The 27,317-nt window shown below is 37.2% G+C and overlaps 1 protein-coding gene across 11 annotated transcripts in view; it reads left to right on the top strand.

Moving 5' to 3' along the window:
* Positions 1–27,317, top strand: part of ANKS1B (ankyrin repeat and sterile alpha motif domain containing 1B) — an 818,845-nt gene that overhangs the window by 525,236 nt on the left and 266,292 nt on the right. For all 11 annotated transcript variants that reach the window (XM_036237318.1, XM_036237317.1, XM_036237316.1 and 8 more), the window contains one exon: positions 26,014–26,112. In XM_036237318.1, coding sequence (XP_036093211.1) covers positions 26,014–26,112 — 99 coding nt within the window. The remainder of the gene's footprint in view (positions 1–26,013; positions 26,113–27,317) is intronic.

The raw sequence follows: 27,317 nt of genomic DNA, 5'->3' as shown, positions 1-27,317 counted from the left end.
AAAAATGTTTGATGAATGAATAAATGAAAGAAGGAAGGAAGGAATAAATAAATGAGAGATTAAAGCAAACCAGATGATGTGGAAAGAGCACATGAGTGAGGGCAGGAGAATTAAATTTCTTACAATTATGTATGTGACCTATATTTACTCATTCTTAAATGGGAAGATCATAATGTGCAGTGTACCTACCTCCTGAGGTTATGTGAGAGTCAGATGAGTTAACTTTAATAAACGACAAGCTTTTATGGTGTATCTATTATGTACCAGGTGCTGTGCCAGAAACAGGGTCCTACCAAAAATAAATGATTTCTGCCTTCAAGGCATTCACAGTGGAAAAATAAATGCAACTAATAATAATTTTTGAAAAGCAAAACTGTGGTCAACGGGCAAACGGAAGGAGAAAGAGAAGCATCTATATATATATGGTATCAGGAAAGCCTTAAGAGAAGAGGTTGCCATGGGAAATGTAAAAAGTATGAAACATCATCCAAATGCAAAAGAGTTCTATTCAAACTAGTAGTTGTTATAATACATACATTTTAATTATTTTAAATCAGACATTTCATGGTCTAACCTGTGCTCCTAAGAACATTTTCCTAATACCCATCAGTTCTTAACATAGGTATTAGGAAAAGGTTCTGATTCTGATGACAGAAGCCCCAAATTGAAGTTTCAGATTCACCGCAGAATTGCTTTGCTACCTTATACAAGCAAGTTGCATGAGCTTTCATTTACTCTTCTGTAATTGGGATTAATAATGTCTGTCCTGCCTAGTGAAAATTAAAATAGATACATTATACAAAAAGACTTTGTAAAGTTTGTAAATTTTTGAATGCCATATAAGATGTCATAGAGGAAAAAAATGCTAACCTTTGTAAACATGTTTATATTAGCAGTTTAGGGCTATCATTGTACAATATTTCCAGTAAATCAATCAAATGCTAATAAATCTTGAATCTATAACTGAAAGTTATTGTCAAAATTATCCTCAAGCGTGATGATCTGATGCTATTGACACAAGGCACATGAGATCATATTACTGCCACCATCGTCTTGTTGCCATGGTAACCATAGCAGGCTGGCAAGAAAGCTCCCTGACAGTTGAATTGGAAAGAACAAGAAAACTCAGCCCACTTCCTGCATTAAATGAATTACAAGTACGTGTAAAGAAAGAAAAGAAAATTGCCAACCCTTAATCAACTGCTTTTATTTTTTTATACTTATAAGGAATACAGAGCAAGTAGGGGACCTCATTTTCCCACACACTGGGTTTCAGCACTTTCAAAAGGTTGGAAGGTGGCATTTAGGTACCGGCTATGGAAAAAAATAAAAATAAAAACCTTAAAATACACATTAGCTTATATAATAGTCTTCTCTCTCAGGCTTGTGCAGTATTAAGCGACAGCTGAGTCAAACCTCTTTCATGTCTCTGGATTCAGAGCCAAAATAGAAAGCTATGAGGACACTAGCAAAAGTATCCTTCCAGCCTGAGAGATAGAAATGATGCTTTAAAGAAATGCCTTTTAATATTATATAAGACGATTAATTAGTGAAGACATGGAAAATAAGGCTTACTTTTCTTTTCATTTGCAAGTCTTTGATACCACTAGAAAATGACATTGTTAATATACTTGATACACTTAAAATAGTGAATTTTATGTGGGTGGAGGCAGCATTGCTATAGTCAGGTTGTCATTTTAGAATTCAGTGCTGTTCAGTAAACATATTTCAAACTCTGGCTATGAACCAGGTGCCGAGGACACCAGATGACTATGAGACATGGTCCTTGTCCTGGTCATCTTCTGAGGGCACAGAGGTACAGACGGATAGCTTCCATGCAGTGTGCTGAGGGCAGTGATGGATGACGGTTTATGCAGAGTGTTCCTGGTGCACACAGGAAGGACATCTTAATTCAAATGGAGAATCAAACAAAGACCACCTGCAGAAGGAGCTACCTGAGTCAAGTCTAGAAAAAAGCATAATAGGGTAATCAATACAGTGAAGTAATGGCAATTTTCATTATTTCTGTCAATTTTTCCCCTCATGGAGTATTTAAGTTTCAAGAAACTGTCCCCCAAAAAGTAAAAAAATCATAGCTATTCAGAACAACAACAAAAGTTATTTTCTGAACGAACTTCTTAGTGCTTAATATTTCTCAGAAATACTATTATTTTTCAAACCAAAGAAAAGCTTTCTGCTTTATATTAACGTATAAAAACAAAATGAATTCATATTCTTTGCTTTTAAGCTTGGCCCAGTGGCACAAAAGAAATGAGCATTAAAAGGGTAAATGAATAAATGACCTAGAATTATGATAAATATTTTAGAACTCTTCATAATATAATTCTCCAATCAGTGCTTCCACTTCTGTCTCTACAGCAGAAAATGTCAGTTTTCATCCAAGAAACTCTTGGCATGGTTTATTGGCTGCCTTTGGTATCAGGCAGGATGTATTTCTATGGTAGAATTTATTCCCAACTGCAGTGGGCTTATCTGATTTTATAGATGTAATTTTATACCTTTTTAAAAATCTAATTTGTCTTACCCTGAGCTGATAGCACCACTCAGTAAGAGATAATTGACCAGTACTCCTTTGGTAAGGAGTTCAAATCTACTCATAAACTCATGCCTCCACTCTCAGTTTCTCACCTATCTGATCATATCTAGCCAGGTCTCAGTTTTGCTATCAGAGAACTTCGAAAGCAATGCAAAAAGACCACCTAGATAAATAGTAATGATGTGGGCACCTACCCTGAACCCAGGGCTGGCTCTCTTTCTTATATTTATATTTCTGGTCATAAATTCTTCATGCGAATTCAAATTCTGCTGCTAATTAGTTATTTGAGTTTTGGCCAATGAGTTACCTGCTCTGGGCTTCATTTTCCTCACTTGAAAGTAGGAATAATAATACTGTACAAGATTGTTGTGAGAGTTAATAAGATTCGTGAGTATCTAAGTGTTTCAGCATTGTGAGGGGCTCTACAAACAGTCATGGTCAGGGTCGCTGTGGGTGGAAGCATCTGCTAGCCTAGATGATTTCATGTATTGGTTAAGAATAGGAAAACAACTGCCTGGACTTAAACGTTGGCTCTGGAACTTCCCAATCATGTGACCTTAGTCATGACACCTTACCTTTCTGTGCCTCAGTTTTCCCTATTTAAAAGGAGATAAATGGATAAAGAAATGAATAAATGGTAAATAGCGTTATTATTATTTACAAATATTTCAAATCCTGAAACAACCCTGCAAAGTAGGCAGCATTGCCTCTGTTTCATAGAGGAAGGATGTAGAATCATTTCCTTACAGATAAAGAATAGGATAAAGAATCCAGAGAAGACAACTTCTTCAAGTCCATAGATAGGAAATCGTGGGTTGGACTGCTGTCTTCGTTTTCCAAAGCCCATGTGCTACCCCACCATACTGTGCTGCATCTAGTTCAGGGTCTGACACAAGGAATTCCAATCATAATTACCTTTATGTTAATTGAACTGCCATTATATGTAATAGGCAAGGTAACCGTTAGCTGGCGAAGCCTGCAATAGGAATTACTTTACTTGAACCAATTAGCTTTCTTTGTCTTTTCATAGAAACAGGTGTCCTGAGAGAATTAGATAGAGACTGCGCAAGTTCTAATGATTGAAAAGCAGTCGAGAAAATTTCCAGAGCTTGGGAAAATTGTACAGCCCATTGAGAGTTCCCTGGTCAGCCATGGAGCAGCCCTGGGAGCTGATATCAAAATGAGAGGAGGAAGGAGCTGAAGGCAGACCACCAGATCACAGTTTGGCCTTGATTCTACCTGCACGACGGGAAGAATGTGCTGCTCGATGATAGAAATGACATCTTTGAGGCCATTTTCTTCCCGCCTCTTTCCCTATCAGTGATCAACACCATTATCTCACAGTTCCTTCTCTTTTGTCCATTCCATTGCTCCAGTTTCTCCTCTGTGCTCCTCTGCAATTTCCTAGAGAAGAACCATATTATACCTATAGAAAGTCCTACTGAAAGATTCTTCTCTTTTTCTCTTTTTTTCTGTCAAATATCTTTGCAGTTCCCTCCTTATCCTCTTCTATGTTCTAAATACTGCTTTCTACTTTTTCTCATCAACCATTTCTCCAGTCACCTACCTTCATTTCTGTTCAAATTCTATTTTAAAAGCGAAAATGAACTAAACGAACACTTTTTCTATTTATAATCTGCCTACTATCTCTAATCTATTTCATTTTCCCCTGTATTAGTACTCAATTCAATGACTATGATCATTCAGCATTATTCTATATTCTTTTGCATGCACTCTTTCCCTCAGAGCCCCAATTCCTGAAGGCAGTTTTCCCAGATTACATCATGTTTTCAGGTACTCATCTATTCATTTTTCAAATGTTTCCTGACTATCTACTATCTACTAAGCTAATAACTGGGGATAATAGACTCAGACAATTTTGATCCTCGAGGAACACAGTCTAGTTGGAGTGTTAAAGACCTGGACCACTAACTAAAATCCACTTTTATCAATGCATGAAAGTTTGCACCACAGAGTCCATTTTCTGTCGTAGTGGGTTATCGTCACAAAATGAAGCTACTGTAGCTATTTCAGAATCGTCATCTACCAGGATGGTACAACAGAAAAAATATCAGCATAGGTAGAAGTCATATGGGCTATAAATGCTGCTCTTGCAGTTATTTGCTTTGTTATCAAGATAAGGTCATTTGATCTTGCTGAGCCTCACATCTCATCTGTACAGGAATGAACTAATTCTTTACTCTTAGGAGGTCTGGGGAAAACTTTAGTGAGAAATAGAGAGAGACAGAGATATTCTGGACCTTAAAGGATGAGTTGTTTAATGTTTCTGCAGTTAAAAAAATATTTTAAAAATTATTGTGTTTTCGTTCCTTTCTTTCTCTAGATATCTCTTATTATTTATCTACTCAGACCTCCCTATGCCCTTCTGGAAATACTTTCTTGTAGGAATTCATCTTTGTATTGCAGCCTCAAAGCAGAAGACACTGAGTCCCAAGAATATTGTGGCTAACATACAAGTCAGCCTGTGTTAGAACTCACTCAAGTTTCCCACTCTGCAAAACAGGCCTGATAGTTCCTGGCGGGCTCATTCTTAAGGCAAAGCTAATCTTATTTAGTTACTAGCTTCGACTGAACCCTCTGAGTATAAAAATTATTAGCATTGTGTAAGGCATTTCTACTCTCATTATCCTATATTTGGTAATATTACAACAAGGAATACAAGGTGTTCTTTCTATAGAAATACATATCCCTAAAGACAGTCCTTATGAAGTTATGGGATGTCAAGCACATCTAGCTAACATTTTAATTTATGCCTCATCTATAAGTCTGAAGCAATATGGTTGAAGTTCCTGCTATATCATCTGGTATCCCAATTGGCTCCTCTGTGCAGGAGGAGGCCAATTTTCCATTCTCATCCCTTTTTCAGGGCATCATTACTGAAATAGTTAGGGTGTAGCTGGTACCCTTCAAAAATAAGAAATGACTACTGAGAAACAGTTGTAAAAGTGGAGCAATGGGGTCACTGTCTGTTATACTTTCTAATGTTAATTTATTTTAATATCCTGAGTTTATTGTAATTATTTCAGCTATAGTACCCATCATTATCACAGAGTGAAGGTGGAAGGAACACTACAGATCACTTTTCTTGCTCAGTAGTTATTCTCAAGATAGTTAGAGCCAAGCCAGTTAACCTATGAGCCTTTGTTATCCAATAAAATGGCATAACTGAAAGCTAATTTGGAAAATGCTCTACAATGTATAATTTATGTTTCTGACTATTGTTATCAATGAGTCATTAAATTCTAACAATGAATAGATATCTTTGGAAACTGACAACAACTTTAAAGGCACTCCTTGGCCCAGCCCTACCACAAGTGTTATTTCTGTTGCTTAATTACATGGGCTCAGAATCCAAGATGTGATTTAGAAGTTTACATTGCTTTAGGCCACTCAATTGTAGGAGGATGAGAATGCTCTGACCCTTGTCCTAATCTTAGGTTTTAACAATGAGCTAGTCTCTCAGTCACTTTCAGAATTAGATGTTAGAGCACATAGTGGCATCTAAGCTATGAGTATTTTTAATCCAGGACTTTTTAGCTGTTCCAGGATGGTTTTTCCCACCATTACACCATGATGGTGGCTGATGATGCTAAAGAAGATATAGTAGACTTCGGATGTGGAGATAGCAGAATAATGAGAATTTTCTTTATCTGGAAAATAAGGCTACCAGTAATCCCCTGTAGTATCTGTTGGAAAAATCCCCCCCCCCCAGCTGATAACATGGAGTATCTGTGCTGAAGTAAAGATCTGAGCCCTTGCAGAGACTCCTAGCAAAGGATATGTTAGGAGAAGCCTGTTCCAGGGATATGCATTTGTTTGTACAGAGCTATATTCCTAGAAACCAATTCTTGTGGACCAATTCCAAAATTGGGTGTTTTTTATTTTCTATTTTTATTTTTTTATATATTTTTTTCCCCGCCCCAAAATTGGGTCTCAATCAACCTCTTCAAGATCAGGTCACCACCAGTCCTTTCATTTGTAGACATTAAGCTCCACGAGAACGAGGGCCGTGCTGAATTTTTTCTTAACATCTCTGTCTCTACGGCCTAAAATGGTATCAGGCAGTAGTAAGTAAAATTGTGTTGTTTGACTAAAATAGATGCCCCAGAGTGAAGGACTGTGCTCTCTGTGACCTTGGATTGTTTGCAGAACATTAAAGCTACAACTCTTTTAAAAAGTTTTTTTTTTTTATTAAATTTATTAGCATGACATTGGTCAATAAAATTATGTGGGTTGCAAGTGTACAATTCTGTAAAACATCATCAGTGTATTATATTGTGTGTCCACCACCCAAAACTAAATCTCCTTCTGTCACCATATATTTGACACCTTTTATCTTTTTTCTACCTCCTCCTGTTCCTCATACCCTCTAGTAACCACTAAACTGTTGTCTGTGTCCATGAGTTTTTGTTTGTTTGTCTTGTTCATTTATGGCTTTCAGTTTTGTATCCCACATATGACTGAAACCATATGGTCCTCAACTTTTTCTTTCTGACTTATTTAGCATGATAGTCTCAGGATCTACCCATTTGTTACAAATGGCAGCATTTCATCTTTTCTTATGGCTGAGTAATATTTCATTCTGTACAGGTACCACATCTTTATCCAATCATCTATTGAAGGACACTTCAGTTGTTTCCATGTCTTGGCCAACATGAATAATGCTGCAATGAACGTAGGGATTCATATATCTTTATGGATGAATGTTTTCAAATTTTTAGGTTAGATTCTCAAAAGAGGGATTGCTGGGTCATATGGTAATTCTATTCTTAATTTTTTGAGGAACCTCCATACTGTTTTCCATAGTGGCTGTACCAATTAGTATTCCTACCAGCAGTGTATGAGGGTTCTTTTTTCTCTTCAACCTCTCCAACACTTTTTATTACTTGTCTTGTTGATGATAGCTATTCTAACAGATGTGAGATGGTATCTCATTGTACATTGTTTTGCATTTCCTTAATAGCTAGTAAAGTCAAGCATCTTTTCATATGTTTGTTGGCTGTTTATATGTCTTCTTAGGAAAAGTGTCTGTTCACATTCTCTCTCCATTTTTTAATTGGATTGTGTGTTGTTGAGTTGTATGAGTTCTTTATGTTTTGGATATTAGCCCCTTATCAGAAGCATTGTTTGCAAATATCTTCTCCCATTCAGTTGTTTGCCTCTTTTTTTTTTGTTGTTGATGTATCTTTTCCTGTGCAGAAGTAAAGCTATACCTCCTAAGTCTTTCTAAAATGGAACTGGCTTTCTGATTTGCTTTGTATTTTTGCATTCACATTTGTTTATAATTCTGAGATGCTTACTCTTCCTGCCCTACAGAAACTTACAAACTAAAAAATGATAGTGTGAACACATGAGAAAATGGGCAACCAGGCAGACATTTGCATGCTCTTGAGGGTCAGTATAGAGAGGTGATGCTTGAGCTATCTTAGTGTTTCTCCTCCAGAATTTTAATTGCATGAAAGTCCTCAAAAATGTAATAATAGCTACTTTAAGTTCTACTAACTTAGTTTAAGAGCATAAGGAAAAAAAAATACTTTTCTAGATAGTCTCCCATTACTGTTTTGCACTGGATGAATCTAGGGCTTTGTGTCCAGCTATTCGAAGATTCTAGTTTGAAAATGTTCAGATCTACAAATAAAACCACACACAGCCATATTCATTTAACAAATATTTACTGAGCAACAACTGTATGACAGACACTATGATCAATCTAGGGATAAAATACTGAGCAAGTTACTGAAAGACTCTCTGCCTTTATCGGGCAAACAGAGAAACAAAGAAGTTAGTAGACAGTGTTACTTAGCAAAAGTACTAATAAGGTTAGTACTTTTATTCATTTATTCATGTTATTTATTAATTTAATAAATAACAAGTATTTATTTGATGTCTACCATTTGCCTAACCTCTGTCAAGTACCATGAAAAGTAAAAAAGATGCATACTAATACATATGCAGGACATATGAGATAGGGTGCTCAAATCTTAGGACCTGAATTAATAAGATAAGAGCATTTGATTACACAGAATGAAGTGCCAAAATCAGGCCTAGATGATAATAAGCGATGAAGAAGAATAAGTGATATTAATATTGTCTGGGACAGGTTCTAAATAAATATGTTACAGAGTATATAATAAATTGTAGTTATAATTTATATTTACAATTTAATAAGTAAGATCAACAAATAATTTCTGGGTACTTACCTCGCTTACTGCCTCCCCCCTCGACTAACAAACTAACTCCCTCTCCCTCTCTTTCTCTCTCTCTTTTCTCTCTCTCTCATATCTAATCTGTAACCAAGTTGCTCTCGTTTGACCTTTATCATCTCTCACCTAAACTATATAAAACCTCTAGTTATAAAATAAAAAAGACATGGGAATACGATGTACAGCATCATGACTACAGTTTATAATAACACTATATTACATATTTGAAAGTTGCTAAGAGAGTAAGTCTTAAAAGTTCTCATCACAAGCAAAAAAAAAAATTTGGAAGTCTGTGTGATGACTGATATTAATTAGAATTATAGTGGTGATCACTTTTCAATTAATACAAATACCGAATCATATCGAATACCTAAAACTCATGTAATATTTAAATTATACCTCAAGATAAAAAGCCCTCTCATAGATCTGCCTACTTCTAATATCATTCTCTTCAAATTCTCCCTCCATTCTGCTGTCAGTTGTCTTTTTACAATGTATATTTATTAAAGTTCTCTAAAACCTTTGGAGGCTCCCAGATTTCCTATATAGTAAAGTTCAATTTCATCAGCACGTTATTCAAGCTCTCTCATTCTCTGGTTCCAGTCTCATCCTCTTACCATTTCACCCTGCCTTCCAGCCATGGTGTTTCACAGATTTGTGCTTTTTCACACCCTGCCTTCTTTCTGTAAAAATCCTATTCACACTAAAAGCCCACTCCTGATATTTATTAGTGTTTGTGTACTGATGTTATATATGAGAATGCCCTACTGAGTTTTGCACCCTTAGAAAATAGAGACTGTGTTTTGTTTTGTTTTTTCTTTGTATGCCCCTGGTTCCTAGCAAGAAAGTGTCTAATATGTATTGAATTAAATTGATATACTTTAGCAAATATGAATATCTACATATGCATAACTATCTCTCTTATCTATCCTCCAAAAACATACAAGCCATTAAATATACTGGGTAACTATTATTTACAATGCATTGTCACTGCTAGAAAAGATGCAAAAAAAATTTACCTTCCCTTAAGGAATTTAATAGTTTAGTTGAAGAATGGTATAGGAGTGAGTCAAAGAGATAAAGAAGATGAAAAGAAGACACGGTATTTTTAAAAAGGCATCAGCGCAATTGGTTGGTTGATTGAATCCCTTTCTTGTTCTAATAGTATTTATATTACGTTATAAAAGAATATATAAAACATCAAATAACTTTAAAATGTATATGTAAGATGAAAGCAAAACAGAAATAAGGGACATCTCTTGAGTTTGACCTTGAAAGATCAATAGAATATTGCAAGAAAAAAAAACTGAGATGAAGATGATGAGGACATAAGAAATTGAGATAGAAAGGGGAAATGTTGAAGGAGTTTATGATGAAGAACTTTCAACCACTCAAAACTGGAGAAGACTTTGTAAGATTGAGGGTTGTAAAAGTAAGACTAGAGACTTAGGGAATTGTTATCAGGGAATTTTTATAGGAATCCCCCCCCCCCCAAAAAAGTACCATATAAATGCAGTCTATCAGTAGTTAAATAATGTAAATCCATAAAGAACTCACTGGGCGCAGTCGCTTGACATTTTCCAACAGTTTGGCAGCTTAGTTTCAGGAGGAGAGACAGAAATTGACATGTGCTGGTGACGGCAGACGTAGCAGAGGTGAAGGACGCCAGGAGCGCAAGCGTCTGCCTCAGCCATCCTCACATCCGTTCTTAAAGTGCGAAGCACGTGCTGTCTTCCTCAAGGCCTGCCCCTCCTACCGCCACCAGTTTTCCTTTTTTCCTTCCTCATCTCCAACTTTCCATCTCTAGTATTTTTCTTCCTTCTGCCTGTACCTTCTCTGCTTAAGTGTCTCCTATTAAGAGAAAAAGGAAGAAGAAAATAAAGCAACTCATCCTTGCTCTAGCTCCTTCTCCAGTTGTGCTCTAAACTTTCTCCTCCCTTCCTCATTGAGACTTCTCAAAAAAGTAGTCTATATTCACTGTCTCCTTTTACTTCACAATTTTTCTTAAATCTGGCTCTTGTTCTCACAATTCTATTGAAAAGACTCCTTCTGTGATCCCTCATGAGCTACTCTATATTACCAAATCAAAGGAAATTTTCCACTTCTTTTAGGCTCTCTCTGCCGTCCTTAACAGCTGGTTCCTGTCCTCATTTGTGAAACTCTTTACCCTCTTGGCTTCTATGACAGCATCCTCGCCTCTTTTCCTCCTTACCCTCATCTTTTTCTTCTCTCTTCCACAGTGTCCCCTGTGGGTTCCTTTGTCCATCTCATAGTTACAGCCATCACCTACATCCTGATCATACAAAATCTACAACTCCAGCCCAAACTTCCCCCTAGACTTCAGCCTCCCCTGCCTTCTAACATCTGTACCTGGTGTTTCCATACAAACCCCTACTCACATCCAAAACAGAACACACCTGTTCTTCCTGACTTTGCCTCTAAATCTCTACCTCCACCCTAAGTCTCTTTCTCATCTGATCCCTTAACCCTCAGTCACCCAAACGAGAGACCTGACAGTCACCCTTGCTCCTCCCTTCCACTCGCTCCTACATTTATTCAGTAATAAATCCAGCCAGTTTTAACTCTTTAGTATTTTTTAATACAGAACCATCCTCGCTACTGCTGCCCTAATTCAGACCATCATTGCCTCTTGTATTAATTGCTGCAGGAGCATCTTAAACAGGCTCCAGTTTCCAGCCTCCAGTTTTATCCCTTCAAATCCATACTTCAAATAGCCATTATATTGTGCTTTCTAAATTATAAATTTAACCATCTGCCTTCCAGGCACAAAACCATTCATTCACCTGCTGGCCAGAGCTACAAGACGAAGCCCACTTAGAACCTTAGTGATACTAGATTTACAAGTCTCACTACAAGTATTTCCTCCCTATTTCTCCAGGCTGATTAACAGTGAACTGCTTGCTTGCTGGTTTTCACTCTCACTACACTGTTTGTCTCCAGTGCCTTCATTCACGCAATGCTTCCCCTTCCTGCCTCCCCTCCCTGCCTTTACCATTTCCTATATCCTGGCTAACTGTTACTAATCATTTAGTAGGTAACAAAGATGTCATCCTCCCCCAAATGTCTTTCCTGACCCATGCCTATGTACTTCAGGACTCTTTTCTCTGGATAGCCAAAATTATCACACTTGCTGTCATAAAAAATAATTATCTATTTATGTGCCTCCTTCCTCTCTATCTCCACCCTCATCGATTTTGAGCTCCTTTAAGACAGAGAATGTCTTAAACACTTTTGAATTCTTAATGCTTGACAAAGTGTGTACAGCATGGTAAGCATTAAGTACACATTGTGAAATGATTGTATAAGTGAATGAATAAATGAATGAATGAATGAATGAATGAATAAAGGAGCCCCAGGAGCCCAAGCAAGTTACAGGATTTCTCATTATCATATTTTTTAAGCCAATCCACAGGATTACAAATGGGAATTGTATCTAGTTAATGCCTAGTGAAGCATCATTCTCAGAGTTAAATGACCTTCATAGTTTCTGAGGGAATGACCCCTGTTTCACCTTTTCTACCTTCTGGAGAAGGAATAGATAAAATTACAGATAAATGTTCGTGGGTCAGTTCAACCGTGCTTTCTAACTGAGCTTATAGACCTGATGCAGGTATACCTGTGGAGTGAGGCAGGGACCACGTGATTATCCAAACTTACATTCTGGGAGTATACCCAGCTACATAATTTGTGGGACCCAGTGCAAAATGGAGGGATAAAAGTACCACTAAAATTACATATAAAACTTTTTCCTTTCTTCCTCAGTCTTTCTCTGGACTAACCACAATGTTTTTAAATTTACTATTTAATGTTCTGAGTAAAGAAAAATTAAAATTTTGTGTTATTAGCATGAATTTTGCGATTTTTTTGTATCGCTCAATGTCAATTTTAAGCAAATATTAGAGCCTCTAACTCATATGCAGAATCACCAAAATTACACAATTCCTATTTCGTGGCTTTAATACAAAGGGTATCGTGAGCTGTCCAAAAAAAGACAAACATAAACCAAACTTAAGGTTCAGAGTTGGCAGAAGGGAGAGAGAAGGCCCCCAGGCATATTGCTCGTCAGGGGAGCACACCCAGGCACTGGATACTGGCAGGGAGAGAACAGGCACTTACAGACTTGCCTCCTAATGCAGAAACAGGTGCCTCGCTGCAGACCCTGATGCCTTCAGAGCCCCGCCTCCCAACATCCCCCGACCAATGATCGATCAGCACCTTGACCTGAGCTGGAGTCTGGGGAAAGCAAACCAAGCGTCTGCCTTTTCCAGGGGCCTGTCACTCCAAACCATTGGAGATAGGAGACCTCCAAGGATTTTTAAATCTCTGTGTCTGTGTCAGGATATGCTGGGTACCTGGATCAAGGGTAAACTCTGGCCTTCTGCCCACCAACTGTGCCAAGGTGCTGTGAGGTTGGAGGAGTGTATATAGAGAACGCCATGCCCTGCCTCGAGGTGCCGTAGGGTATGAGTTCCTGACCCTACAGGGGTCATTGACTGGACCCCTGCTGGGAGTGGAGAGCAGAGCGGCACAGCGGTTTCAGACCAGATGTAGAGGGGAAGCCCAAGCAGGGGAACCCTTCCCCAAGAAGTAGTGAGGAACTTCAACACATACTCCACTGTCTGATCAACCTTCACTTACAAAATATATATTCAAAGAAAAAATGAAGAATTTCAAAACAGCGACCACAGAGCATTAAACCCCAAGCACAGGGCCCTTGTGTGCGTGGGGCCCTGTGGGATACCCAAGTAAGCGTCTTGCCCATGGCCACAAAGCTAAGTAAATGACAGAGCTAGGAATAAAACCTGCATTTTTTTCCCACCACACATGCTGCCTCTTTCAGAATAGACTATTTCTGGCAAAAACAACATGAAACTAGATTTACAGCTCTATGTTCTTAACGGGAAAAAATGGGTAAAAAGTTGTTCCTAGCAGACATGCTTTATTTTTAGCAATTTTACTTTATAGTTTATAAAGTAACTTCATAAGCATTATTTACCACATCTCTAAAGGGTAGATGCCATTGTCATTTCCATTTTACAGATAAGAAAAGAAGCTAACTTACCCAAAGTCACTCTGCATTAAAGAGCCAACCTGCAATGTGAACCCAGGAGCTCTGAATTCCATATTCTTTTTAATAATCTCCAATCCCTTAGTAAAAATTGTGCAGAAGGAAGTTAATGCAGTCCACTGGACCAATGGGGAGAGACTTCATCCATCTATATCCAACTTTATGTAGAAGATACTTGTCTAGACACCATGGGGTATGGGGACATATGATTGTCTGCTTCTGTCATCTGCTTTATTGTCACCCTGGTTGCCATAGCAGCTCTACCTCTTACAGTGTGAGCTCGACCAAGTTCCTAGGTATCTCTAAACTTCAGTTTTCCCATCTGTAAAATGGGCTATTAACAGTAATTTCTGAGGATTAAGGCAGTGGTTAGCCCACAGTCAACATTCCATAAATATTAACAGCTGCTATTATTATTATTATTATTAATTTGGTTGGTATAGCTGGTTGAGCCCAAGTCCTTGTCCTCTCTTATTATTATATAAATATATCTCTTTATACAGAATACTCAAAGAAAAAACTTCCCCACAAACAAGGAGAATTATTCTTCAGATGATATGTGTATATGAGTTGATTTACTTTCTTTTGAACCCCAAGAACAGATGCTATGTTAGAAGGGAACATCTGGCCCAAATTTATCATTGTTTAGTTGAGAAAATTAAGTCCCAAGGAAGTTAAATGACTTTTCTAAGTTTACACAATTAATTGGTGATAAGCCAGGACACCTAATTCAGGGCTTATTTTCAGCGAAGGTTGTTTCTGTAAGATAATACATAACTCTATTGCTATCACTGCTTTGAAATATACCTCTGTCATAATGCAGCATGATTATGGAAGCATATGCTCTAATTTCGTTCATCATAATTGATCTTGGTGGTCATTGTAATGATTATTATACCATGAATAATGATTTATATTAGTTTGTCCTCCTCGTACACATAACTGAAGGATATACCAGTATTATTTTCACAGTATGTTCTCTTTTCCCCTGACGGGTAGGAAATATTTTTGAGCCATATGGGATCCTAATTCTCTGAATGCTTTTAGATTATCAGATGTCTCAACTGACAGTCCTGGATGAAAATCAAATCATGAGAATTTGCAAAACTGAAAAAAATTAAGAACATTTTGGTGTTATCATGTACCGGAAATTCCATCTTTATCTTTCCTTCAATTAGAAAAGAAAATCAGACATCCTAAATATTAGAATTTTCAGCTCAAACTTTTCAATCCATTTCCTACAAACTTACTTGATGATCTTTAGACTGATTTTTTTTAAATCCGTGCTTCACATTTTTACTTAGGCATTCATTCTTTCACAATTTTTATTTTATTCACAATTTAGCAAACAGGTGATAGGGGAAATGCAAAGATGCTTAAGACATGATCATTTCTCTCAAAAGGTTTGTGATCCAATGAAGTATACAGGACATATAATACCAAGTATAAAAAAAATAAGAAGACTTTGTGGCCTATTTAGTATCTGTTCTAATTTAGATAAGAGATGTTCATCTTGAACAATGCTCATTTTAATATGAAGGACTTTATGATGGTTTTGCTGCCTGTTGAATATTTTAGAAGTAAAACCCAAGACTTTCTTTAATTAGAAAAACTAGACAAGGAGATGTTGATATTCACTACGAGAAAGAGTCTCGCTTTTCTTTCTCCTATCTCATTCTAGTTGAGTAGTGTTATTTAGTGAATAAAATGAGGAAATAGTATCCTTCATGATGTGGATGTTATATAAAGGAAAAGGGTATTTGTGTGCCTTGCATAAATTATCCTTTTGTATTCAACACAAAGCTAAATGGTGGAGCCAGACAATTCTACAACAGCCCAATGGGACTCTTAGTTGTGGTTTTGCTCAGCTTTCAGTTTAAACCCTTGGTCAAGTTAGTCTCTTGCCTGTCTAACCTATGGTGACCATCTCCTCACACTTAATTCCAGTGTTGGTGTATGTCTTAGTCCATTTGTGGTGCTATAACAAGATACTATAGGCAAGGTGGCTTATAAATAACAGAAATTTATTTCTCATAGTTCTAGAAGCTGGAAGTCTAAGACCAAAGCATTGGCAATTAGGCCACTTCCTAGTTCATAGGTGGCCACCCTTCTCCATGTCCTCACATGGTGGAAAGAAGAAAGGAGCTCTGTGGAACCTCTTTTATAAGTCACAAATCCCATTCAAGAGGGCTCCACCCTCAAGACCTAAGCACCTCCCAAAAGCGCCACCTTCAAATACTATCATATTGGAGATTAGGTTCCAACATATGAGTTTTGGGGGAACACAAACAGCCAATCTATAGTTTAGTGCCAATGAGTTTTCCCACCACCAAATTTTAAAAAGGAAGCAAGGCAAAATAAATTTTTCATGGAGGAAAATATTTCAATATTCTGATGAAGACAGTTCAAGAAAAAATGTCTTCAAAACCAAAACTAAAACCAAAAGTAAGTGTGGAGAAAAATCAGGAATATTCTGGTCAACTGTTTCAACAGGGTAATCATCATTCACTGCCCACCAAAGGCATTCTGAGTTACAAAGGTCCTGGCCACAAACCTGGATATCTCAAGAGTTCAGGGAAGAGCCACACACTGAGGCCAACCTAACATATCCCCCACAGTTCTCTCATTGTTTCTACTCTAAGATTATAATGTGTTCAAGTTTCAAGGGTAAAATTCTTTTCTATAAAAAGTCAGATTTATGTAAAAATGGTCTTCCTTTAGAACCATAATGATTCTGTTCAATCTCTGTTCAATCTCTGGATTCCTGTCTTCTTCAATTAGAAGCCAAAAGCTACTCCCAGACTTAAAATCTGTAAACCCCATGAACTCTTCTGTAATTTCACATCCAGTGAATTGAACAAAAACCAAAATCCATATGAAATAAATTTCTGCAAGTAATCATGTTGTGAGATTTCTCAATTTTAAATCAAAATGAGAAGAGGCCATTCTATAGATTAATTCCTGCCCCCCCTCCCCCAGCCCCCTGCAATCCCAATTTGGTTCTTACAACTTTCATCTTTTCTACTCTCCATTCTCTGTTCTTTGTGGTTATCACCCCAGGTCTGTCTTCAGTAAATTGAAAATATCCTGCTGCCTCCATTACATACAATAGTCCACATCTTTATCATTATTGTCACTGACAAATCAGCACTGGATAGAGCAACTTGAATGCAAAAGCTAGAAACAGTTTTAAATAACCTTTTTATTCAGGTATTAACTGTCCCATAGCCTACGCTTGCCTGCTTAGATAGGCAATGAGGATATTTGGTTTTGGTGTTCAACTGACTGTGACCTCATCACTGCCTCTTTGTATGGACAATTGACCCCACTCATCCTGGGGGAAGTCCACAGCCACTTACTTTCTTATAGACACTGGAAGGTACCAGGTGAATTTTTTCCTTTTAATCGTAAAAGCAAAAGCTTTTCTTGAAGTTCCCTGGTAGGCAAATTCTGTCACACATCCAACCATTGCTGGAAGGGAGGCTGAGAACATTTAGTTTGTCCAGCCCACATAGTAGAAGGTTGCAAGGAAGAAGGAGGTCAGCCTACCAACAATGTCTGCTACAACGCAGAAATAGAATTGCTGAGTCTGTGGAACATGTATGTGTGTATTTTAATAGATATTACTATACTTAATCTCTATCTAAATTATATCAGTTTAGACCCTGTATTGAAGATCATTCTAACTTTTATCATTGCCATCTGCCCTCTTATTTTTTATTTATTTAATTTTTTTGGTAATAACGGGGTTTACCGAATCTGTCTGTCTATCTATCTATCTATCTATCTATCTATCTATCTATCTATCTATTTAAATTAGTTTTGAGTATACAGTGCGTTGGTTAGACATCTATTTAGTTCATAAAATGATCCCCTCCGATTGCTCTCTCCCTCCCCCAGCCCTCCACCTAGCCATCACATTAATGCTAACTCCATTTCCTATGCCATGTTCCCCTTCCCTGTGACTGTCTATCTACTAATTTGTACTTCTTTAACCCTTCACCCATTCTTCCAGCCCCCATTACCCCTCCCCTCTGTCTGTCACCAAATTGTCCACTATATTTGTGAGTCTGTTTTTGATTAGTTTGTTCTTTTCATTCCTTAGATGCCATATATAAGTGAAATCATATGGTATTTATCTTTGTCTGACTTATTTCACTCAGCTTCACTCAGCATAATAACCTCTAGGTCCATCCATGTCATTGCAAATCTTAGGATTTCGGTTTTTTAAATGGCTCAGTAATATTCTATTGCACATATGAACTATACTTTCTTTATCCAGTTGTCTATTGATGGGCACTTAGGTTGCGCTTCCATATCTTGGCTATTGTAAATTGTGCTGCCATGAATATTGGAGTGTATAGATCTTTACGAATTATCGTTTTGGTTTTCTTTAGATAAATAACCCAGAAATACAATTGCTGCATCAAAAGGTATAGCCATTTTTAATTTTTTGGCCTTTTTTAAAATTCTAATAAATTATAATAATTCGAAAACTTGATTCTCATTTACATGGTTCTCCAAGAGGTCATATCTTATCATCTTTCCCTCAGATTTTGATGTTTCTGAGCTTCAATTTTGGTTATTGAGCTCAACTTCTGTACCACCGAATTTCTCCATTCATTTTTCATGCCATAGCCAATTAAAAATATAAGTCAGTTTGTGTCCTTCGATGTTTTTCATTGCACTTAGAATAAAAATCAAAGTCCTTTTCATGGCCCTGCATTATCTATCATGCCCTGTTTCCCCCTCCAAGGTTTTCTTCCCCCTCGGTCAGCAAATCCAAGTCCCGCTAGCCTTCTATCTGTTCCTAGAATATGCCTGACTCTTTTCTCACCTTAGTACCTTTGCACCTGCTGTTCCTTCTGCCCTGAATGCCCTCCTATTGGCTCTTTTCATGCTCGGGTTGCTCCTTCTAATTCCTCACATCTCGACTTACATGTCGCTTTCTCAGAGAGGTTTGCCTGATTAGTTTACAACATAGGTCTCCCTTGTAATTTTTTTTTTTTTTTAAATCACAGCACTGTATTAATTTCCATTAGAGACACTGGGAAATGTTCAGCATATTAGATGGAAGAACAGAATCAGATACCTGCCAAGATTCTGTACAGCCCACCCTCAAAAATAAAGATTCTTTTAAAAACTTCACAGCTTGTGATTAGAAAAGGACACGGGACAGCTGCTAACTGTTTTCCTTTCATCTCCACTTTTGGCGTGTTCTTCTAATAGCACTCCTGTCAAACTCAGTCTGTAGCACAGTGGGAGCTAAAAGAATAGGACTGAGGTGTCCCCCAACCGTCCCCACCCCCTGCTCAGACTCAGCTGCCAGGAAAGACCATTTATAACATTTCATATCCACCCTACCCCCTTGGGGAATGGTGTAACCCAGCTGACTTCACGCTTCAAAGGAAAGGGAAGTTACAGCTTAGTGGTTAGTCAGGGAATGTTTAGAGTAGAAAATCCCACCAGGTTCCTGCCAACCCCGATTCCATGATTCAGTGAACAGAAAGGACTGAAGCAGAGGAGGGAAGAATAGGTCAGACAGCTTTCCAAATTCTCTTCCAAAGAGAGGGAGTCATTGTTGCTTAAACTCTGTGAAATCGAACGTAAAGAGAGCTGGAACACTGGCTTTCAAATGCGAATTTCATATGGCTCTAAAGTAAAATGCAAATGGTTTAGGTCTAGCCACATTTTTTTAGTGAACCTTTTCTCTCCTACACTAAGTGCACTGGAAACAGTATTGGATAATAGTTATGAGAATGACTCCCTATTCGGCCATGGGAACAAGTTATTTAAGTACCCACCTCATAGAGTTGTTGTGAGAATTAAATAAGCTAATACATCTGAGGCATTTAGAACAGTACCTGGTACAGAGTAAGAAAGAACTCAATAAGTATGCGATTAACTTTATGCTAATTTATACCAATGGCTATTATTGTATCTGGAGAAAAGTAAGGGCACACAAATGTTTATTCACGTCAGCTTTTCTTCTTGTAGGACTTATGGGTTAGCATCCTGAAAAATAAATAAGCTTCCTCTCTTGAAACTATGAAATTTTTGACCAAGACAGCACAAATTACTGTATAAATGATTTTGCAGTCTTTTATAAATATACATAATTCCAAAATCTACATGAACACATGTCTCAAATGAATCATAATTATACTTTATGGTATCACCAAACCTTGCTCAATATTTTAACAAGTAAATACCTGATTACCTAAATTCCGCCCCCCTCTCTCTCTGTAGCTTAAGAACAGATGTTTCAAAAAGAAAATAGGCTTGAAAAATGATAAGAAAAAAAATGATAGTATAAAATTTACTGAAATTTTGTTAACTAATCTTAAAAAAATAAGTCTAAGATATAATTTATAAAAATATATAACTTACATATCTAAGATGTTCTCTAACTTATTGCTCTCCAACTTATTATTGCTTAAATGTGACATTTATTTGAATCGATAATTCACGTGGTCTGACAAATCTAGAAAACTTTCTTCATAAGTTAAAATCATGAAAATTCAATTTACTTATGAACAAGAAATTCCATTGCAGTAGACAGAACATGTTCAAAAGGAGAGCTAAGGTAGAGAAGTAAAAATACGTAACAAAATTTTCTTCCACTGCCATTTCATTAGTGTGACAGAGGGAATTAAAATTGGAAGCAGCACATTATCCATTATCTGATCACTTATGGTAACCCATGTTTCTGTCTGATAGACTAAATAAAGCTTTTTGGCAACACTGATAAGGGAGTTATAAATCTAGTATTTATCACAATAATAATTATCATAATCATACAGAAAAGACATGCATTGGGTACAGTTGTAAATTGATATCAAATTGACTCAAAGCCTTTATAGAAGGTAAGAGGTAGCACTATTATTTCAAGAAAATTATATATACAGGTTCTCCCTGCTATTCTAAAGTAGAGTGTACCTATGAAAGCTTTTGTAAACCAAAGTGGCACAAAGCAAAGAAGCAATTATCATGAATTTATATGGGAAAACTTTTTAGCATTCCCTTACCCCAAATTCAGTGTATGCATAATTTTATTTTGTTCACCACGATCAAAATGCTTAATTACGTTAAGTTTTACACTAAGTGTAACACCCTTATGAGCTCTCTTAGGCTCTTTTGATACCTTAGAACATGTGTTGCTAATGGATGCACAAAATAATCGAGATAAAGTGCAGATGCTCACAGGCACTGTCCGAAGCTATGATGGCTTGATGCTGAGATGCTGAGTGTGGTTCCCAGGGAAGGAGCCTGGTGGGGCCGCTCTCGCTGCTCACAATGTGGCTGCCCCTGCCATCTCTCCCTGCAAGTCAAACAAATGCTGACCACCATTTTCACGTTTCGCCTTTTTTTCATTTAAGGGGAAATCTTCTCTAGATTTCTTTCAGTTAGTGGAAACAGGGACGAATGAAGGTCTTTTACAAAAGGAAAGCGGTGTAATGCAAACTTTCAAAAAACAGGATAGCTGTAGTTTCATGCTGCCATGTCAATTATTCTGTAAAAAATATATATATATATATTAAAAATAAACTAAAATATGTGTTTTTTCCTGTATGAGCCTGCAAGATCTAGGTGTCATTCTATTGTACAAATATTCTATTTTTTAAATATTTAAAGTCACACAAACTGTAGAGAAGAAACTAACTTAATTCAATACAGACCAAAAGAAATTTTCTCTAATCAATAGCATCCTCTTGATTTTTTTCAGTCTTGGATTGAAGAGAGAATAAAAAACATTCAACTCAAGCTTATATGAAGAAGAAAACAGTTCCATATGGTCCTTAAATATGTTTTGCTAGCATTTTATATAATATACAATGTGAAGGAAAGGTTTCTAAATGAATATGGTATGTATGGTGTTACATAAGGTTGGGGAAATAAGAGACTCTTCAAGCTGGTGTTCTAAGAGACAGAAGCAATCAATACAGCTATTTTTGAGAGATGACTTCAATAAATTTATTTTTAATGGATCATTAAGTGCAAAACACTGCTTTTTATTCTATTTGGTCATCTCATTAGTTTATCACAGCTGAAAAAACTTCAATGCATAAGTTATTCTCCCCGTGGCCAGAGAAACTTAAGCTTTCATATCTCAGAACATAAATATTACAATATTTTTCTTTACTCCATAATTTAAGAAAGCAATAAAGACCTGGATTAGACAATTCTTGCCCTCAGAGAAACATCTGCTCTAAAAAACATTGGCTTGGGCCTTTGGTTCTTAAGTAAGTCATTAACAAAACAACTTTATCTACTGATTATGATTCCCTAAACTCCCTGTGCAACGTGCCCGGTAGTGTGTTAAGAAAATAATAAGTAATTTCTCAATTGGACTTGTCATTTTGATAGCATAGATTTCTAGCTCCATAATAAAGAAACACTCTTGGGAGTAGAACCAGTTACTAATTTGTTTTAATAACTAAAAAAATTAGGAGAATTTTCTAAAGATCCTAAATTTAATGTTTATGAGCTTAGACTAAGAGGCACATCAATTATATCCAGAGAACGATTCACGAGTATTTTGACTCCCTTTTACATCACCACCTTTGCCTCATCAATGTGATTCAACCACAAGTTTCAACGTCTTCTGCTTTAGAGAAGCACAGTCTAACAGAACTGTGATTATGGAAATGTTCTTTATTTACATTGTCCAATACAGTAGCCACCAGACACATATGGACAATGAATCCTCAAGATGAGGATTGAAAAGAATCAACTAGGTATGGCAATTCAGGGGTCATTCTTAATATTTGGCAGAGAAATTCTATGGTGTCAATGGAGGTAGAAGCTTATTGTGATGGGTCGAGGAGTAAATGGGAGGTGAGGAAGTAGAAAAGACATGCGTAGTGGCGTGATGAGGAGGTAGTGCAGCAGGGGGTTAAACAAAAGATGGACACAATGGAGCTCTACTCCAAAAGCCATTGATCTGAAAGTCAGGTGAAAAATGGATGGAGGAGGGAGAAAGCTGGAGCTTATGTTCACCTGTTATTGAGGAAAAAAAAAAAGCCATTAAGCTGAGATTTTCTAACATGTACTAAGGCAGGTGATAACATGAGAATAAATTCTAGTTCCCTAGGAAAAATGGAAATGTTTATTGTCCTTGATGGTGCAACCATTAGCCAAGTCACATGAAATGGTTTAGTTATAAGACCTGACACATTGATTTTTTTTCTCTGAAAAGCTGTAAGAATCCATAACACTACAAAAATGAGGTATTCTATTATTTATTTTAATAGGAAATTGTATAAGTTCCTAGTACTGATATGAGTTTAAAACGATAAAGTATAATTTCAAATTATACAATCTATAGTTATATATAATGATGCTAACTAAAAGTTGGACATGACTGAAATCATAGCATTTTAGAACTGGAGGGATGTTTGTTAAACTGTTTCATTTTATGGGTGAGGACCAGGGGCCTAGAAATAATATATGGCTTAGCCAGGTTTACCCAGATAAGACTCTGAACCATGTCTTCAGATCCTAAGGCTGGTGCTGTTTTGAAAAAAACCTGGCTAGATGATGCACCACGATATTTTTGGTGTTCCTATATATTACAATAAGAGAAAACAGAAAATTTCTAACAGCATGCCTCACTGGAGACAGTGAATCCTTTTCTATACATTTCTACAATTAGTACCATTCCCCCTTGGACACATTCTTGCCATTTGCATTCTGCCTCCCATAATTTTCACTCATTTTGCAAAAGTACTTGGTAATTATTATGTATGCTAGGAAATTCGACCCAAGAAAAAGATGTCTGACTTCCTTACAATTCTTCAGAAAGTTTTCTTTCTTACTAAGGATAGAGAAGATGGTTTATTGGTAGCTTAGAGGAAGAAAAATGCCCTTTACAATTTCAATTCTTCAAATCATTTCAGTATTTAAACATTATAATCAAGTTTTCAGGATTACCTATATATGCGAGCTCATTCAGACTATAGGATCCCGGTGTGTTTTGTGTTTGTACAAATAAATCAGGTTCTATTTTTTTGTATGCGCTAAAGTCGTAGGCTGTTAATTTAGTCCATGGAAAACCTGGTAATGGTCTAAAACATAGAGGGTCAAAGGTTTCTTGTTTTTATTTTTGTTTTAAATGCTGGGTAACTCCTTCTGGAAAACCCCTCAAAGAGTAATAGTCAAATGTGAATTGTATCATACATCCTGCTCGTGACACACTAGTTTATTTCTGAAAATAATAATGCTTTTTCAAAATGAAGTCATTTATATTCTTAGCCATGCTCTATTGTGTGCACTGAGTAATTTCTTGAAAGCAATGTTTCCTATGGCCTATTGCCAAGATGGGCTTTATTTGTTTTTCATTAGGCTTTTCATTATCATGCTGCTATATACCTGGATTGTTCTGCCAGGGTAGCTTAAGCATAGGAATGAGACTATGAGCAGGTGGAATGTTTCGTTCGGTGAGTGCCCATCTTAAATCCCTGGCTATGATACCATTCTGATGGCTTTAATGTTTCTAAGGACAGTCATTTATTCATTTATATAGTGTAGTCTGATATTAAATTATTTACATCTATCTATTCTGTCCCTTTCCAGGAAAAGACAGTAGTCTCACTTTGTACCACATTAGATTGGCCTGTTCTCCTTGATTATCTCAGGAAAAGGCATCATGAAATGCCCCTCTTGCTCAAGCTTGGAACCAACATATATTCTGCATTTCTTCATCATTCCACACATTCAATCACCAAATCAAACTTCCTGAGTATTCAAATCCTCTCACTTCTTTCCGTCTCCCATGATCACTCCTTGGACTAATCCTACACTGTCTCTAGAACAACTGCAGTGGTTTCCTGATGGTCTTCATGCCCTTTCCAATTCATTCTCTTCTGCCTTAAATGTTTGTCAGTACCATAAATTGCTCTCCATACACAGGTATTCTCGAATGTCTACTCGTAAGTATTTTTGTTACACATTAAGAGGACAGAGTTTGATTTGTCCACAAAAGTAGGGTCTGAATTCTTGAACTTCTCTGTAGACTCCTCAATTTCAAGGGAAACTCTAGCTTACAAACTCCAAAAGATGAAAATTTATGGACAAAATACGCATTGTATAAATTTCTGTATGTTACTGAGGTCTGAAAAAAATTCATTGAAATTGAAGAATTTCAGGACTAGACTGGTTCTTGGAGATAGTGTGGCTCAACTTCATGACTTACTGGAAACTGAGGCCCAGCCACAGAAACCAAACTGATCTTTCTAAGTTTGGAGTCTCATCATGTGACTCCTTTTCTTAAAATCTGCCTGTGGTTTTCCATTGTGGGCAGGGTAAAGTCTAAATTCCTCAGCGTGGCATACAATGTCTGTATAGTCTGGACCCTGCTTACCTTTTGCTCCTCTCTCCAACTTATCCCAGAACTCGATGCTTCTGAATACACTATGTTCTTTCTTACTCGTAGGACATTACACATAATTTCTCCTTTGTCCTGCCTCTTTTGAATGCGAAATCCTAACCATCCTTCGGATATCCAATTAGCATCATCTCCTCTGAAAACATATACCCGATCCCCTCTATGCTCCCGAGCATGTGTCACCATCGTAGCACATTTACATCATTTTAACTGCCTTTGAACAATCCGTTTCCATCCCTGGACTAGAATGAATAAAGACCATTGTGAATAGGGACCTACGTCTTATTCATTGTTCTGTTTCCACATCTTGACCAGGTGTCTGGTATTCATCATTTTAAGATTAATTCTCACTTTTAACCTGCCTAATACACTCAATTTTTTCCATCTTTATTCTCAGGGGAAGGGGTGGGAGACTGATTCATTCATGTCAACAAATGGCTCACTGATAGTTCTAAATGGCAAGTCTCCCTGGGAGCATTTACATTTTTAGAGGAACAGAGTTTTAAGTCACCGGAATGAATCTCCAATGCAGATATATCAACCAGAGATGGTAAGCCACAGTAGTATTTGTGAAGGGAAGGGATATTACAGAACTTTCAACTCAGTCACATAGGTGACTCCTCACAGAAGAATGACTCTGTTTTTGTTTATAAAACTCAGATCACTTGTTGGTTACTTGTCTCCATATTAAACAAATCATTATTACCCATAGTAAAAATGCCTGATTTAACTTATAACATTTCTGGTTTTATTTCAGGGAAGCAATGTTATGGAAGATCAGGATTTATTGGAAATTGGAATTCTTAATTCTGGGCACAGACAAAGAATTCTACAGGCAATCCAGCTCCTTCCAAAGGTAAACAATGCTTTATTACCCTCACCCTGAGTACAGCCCCAATGGTTTAAGTACAAATGTGTGAGGGGTGTTAGTATTTAAGACAACATTTCTTTATTAATGCAGCTCCCAAAAGCAGGTCTTCTTAGGTTCAACCAAATAGTCCAGACTCACAAGACTGCTATGGACCATACTTGGCTTTAGATTTACCTAGAAGGATGCAATCCAAGAAACACCACTGGCCGGGAGGGCAGCTTCAGAGTTTCTCTTCAGAGGGAGGCCTTATAGCAGTACAGACATCACTCCAGGCCCCTCAGGTAATGTCTCAAGTGCAAAAAGATAAGATCAGTATTGGGTGGGCACAGAAATATTCCTGAATTAGAAGCCTCATGCCCCATAAGAAGCAATATATGTTGTAACGACTCCAAACGCTTAGCCTCCGGGGACAAAGGACCTGCCTAATTATGAGTCATCATGTGGGAAAGTCCAAAGTATTGCATCCCCACCAGGTATTTATAGTTCATGTATAAATCCTCGCAGTCCAGGTGCAATTTGCCAACCAGGCATCATTTTAACTGCAAGGAGTATGTTACCTAGCAACAAAATTGACCTTCTATTTCCAGATAAGGTTTCATAGGAGCCTGAAGCAAGAGGTAGGATCTAAGCACTGGTCTTCAAGATGCATAGGATTGTAATTGGTAAGGAAAGGGAAGGGCATTTCAGGGGGCAACAGGAATCATATAAGTATAGGTATAGTCCAGGTAGCAAATTGCCAGAAGCATTAGAAAAAGAGTGATACAGCGTGATTTAAAATTCAATGGGATTTGCACAACAATGTGAACGTACTTAATGCCACCAAACTGTACACTTAAAAATGGTTAAGGTGATAAATTTTATGTTTTATTTCAATGCAATTTGAAAAATACTTTTTTTAAGAAGAAGAAAAACATCCAGTTGTGATTAAAACAGTTGGAGAGTTGAGTCAGAGGTAAAGCAGAAAGAGTAGGTTGGGTCAGATGGTGTCAGGCTAAGGCATTTGAAATTTATTCTGTGAGCACTGGGGAACGGACATGACTAGAATTCTTTAGGTCCACTAATTCCAGAGGCAGCAGACAGTAAGAATGAGAAGGAAGGAAAGCTGATCTTGGATCACCCAGATGGGAGAAGACTCAGAGGGGCAAGATTTGCGGCAGGGTAACAGATGAACAGTATTAGACTCATCTATG

Source organism: Rousettus aegyptiacus, unplaced genomic scaffold (genome assembly GCF_014176215.1).
Source record: "Rousettus aegyptiacus isolate mRouAeg1 unplaced genomic scaffold, mRouAeg1.p scaffold_m13_p_2, whole genome shotgun sequence".
Taxonomy (NCBI): domain Eukaryota; kingdom Metazoa; phylum Chordata; class Mammalia; order Chiroptera; family Pteropodidae; genus Rousettus; species Rousettus aegyptiacus.
This window is presented reverse-complemented; position numbering and strand designations above follow the sequence as displayed.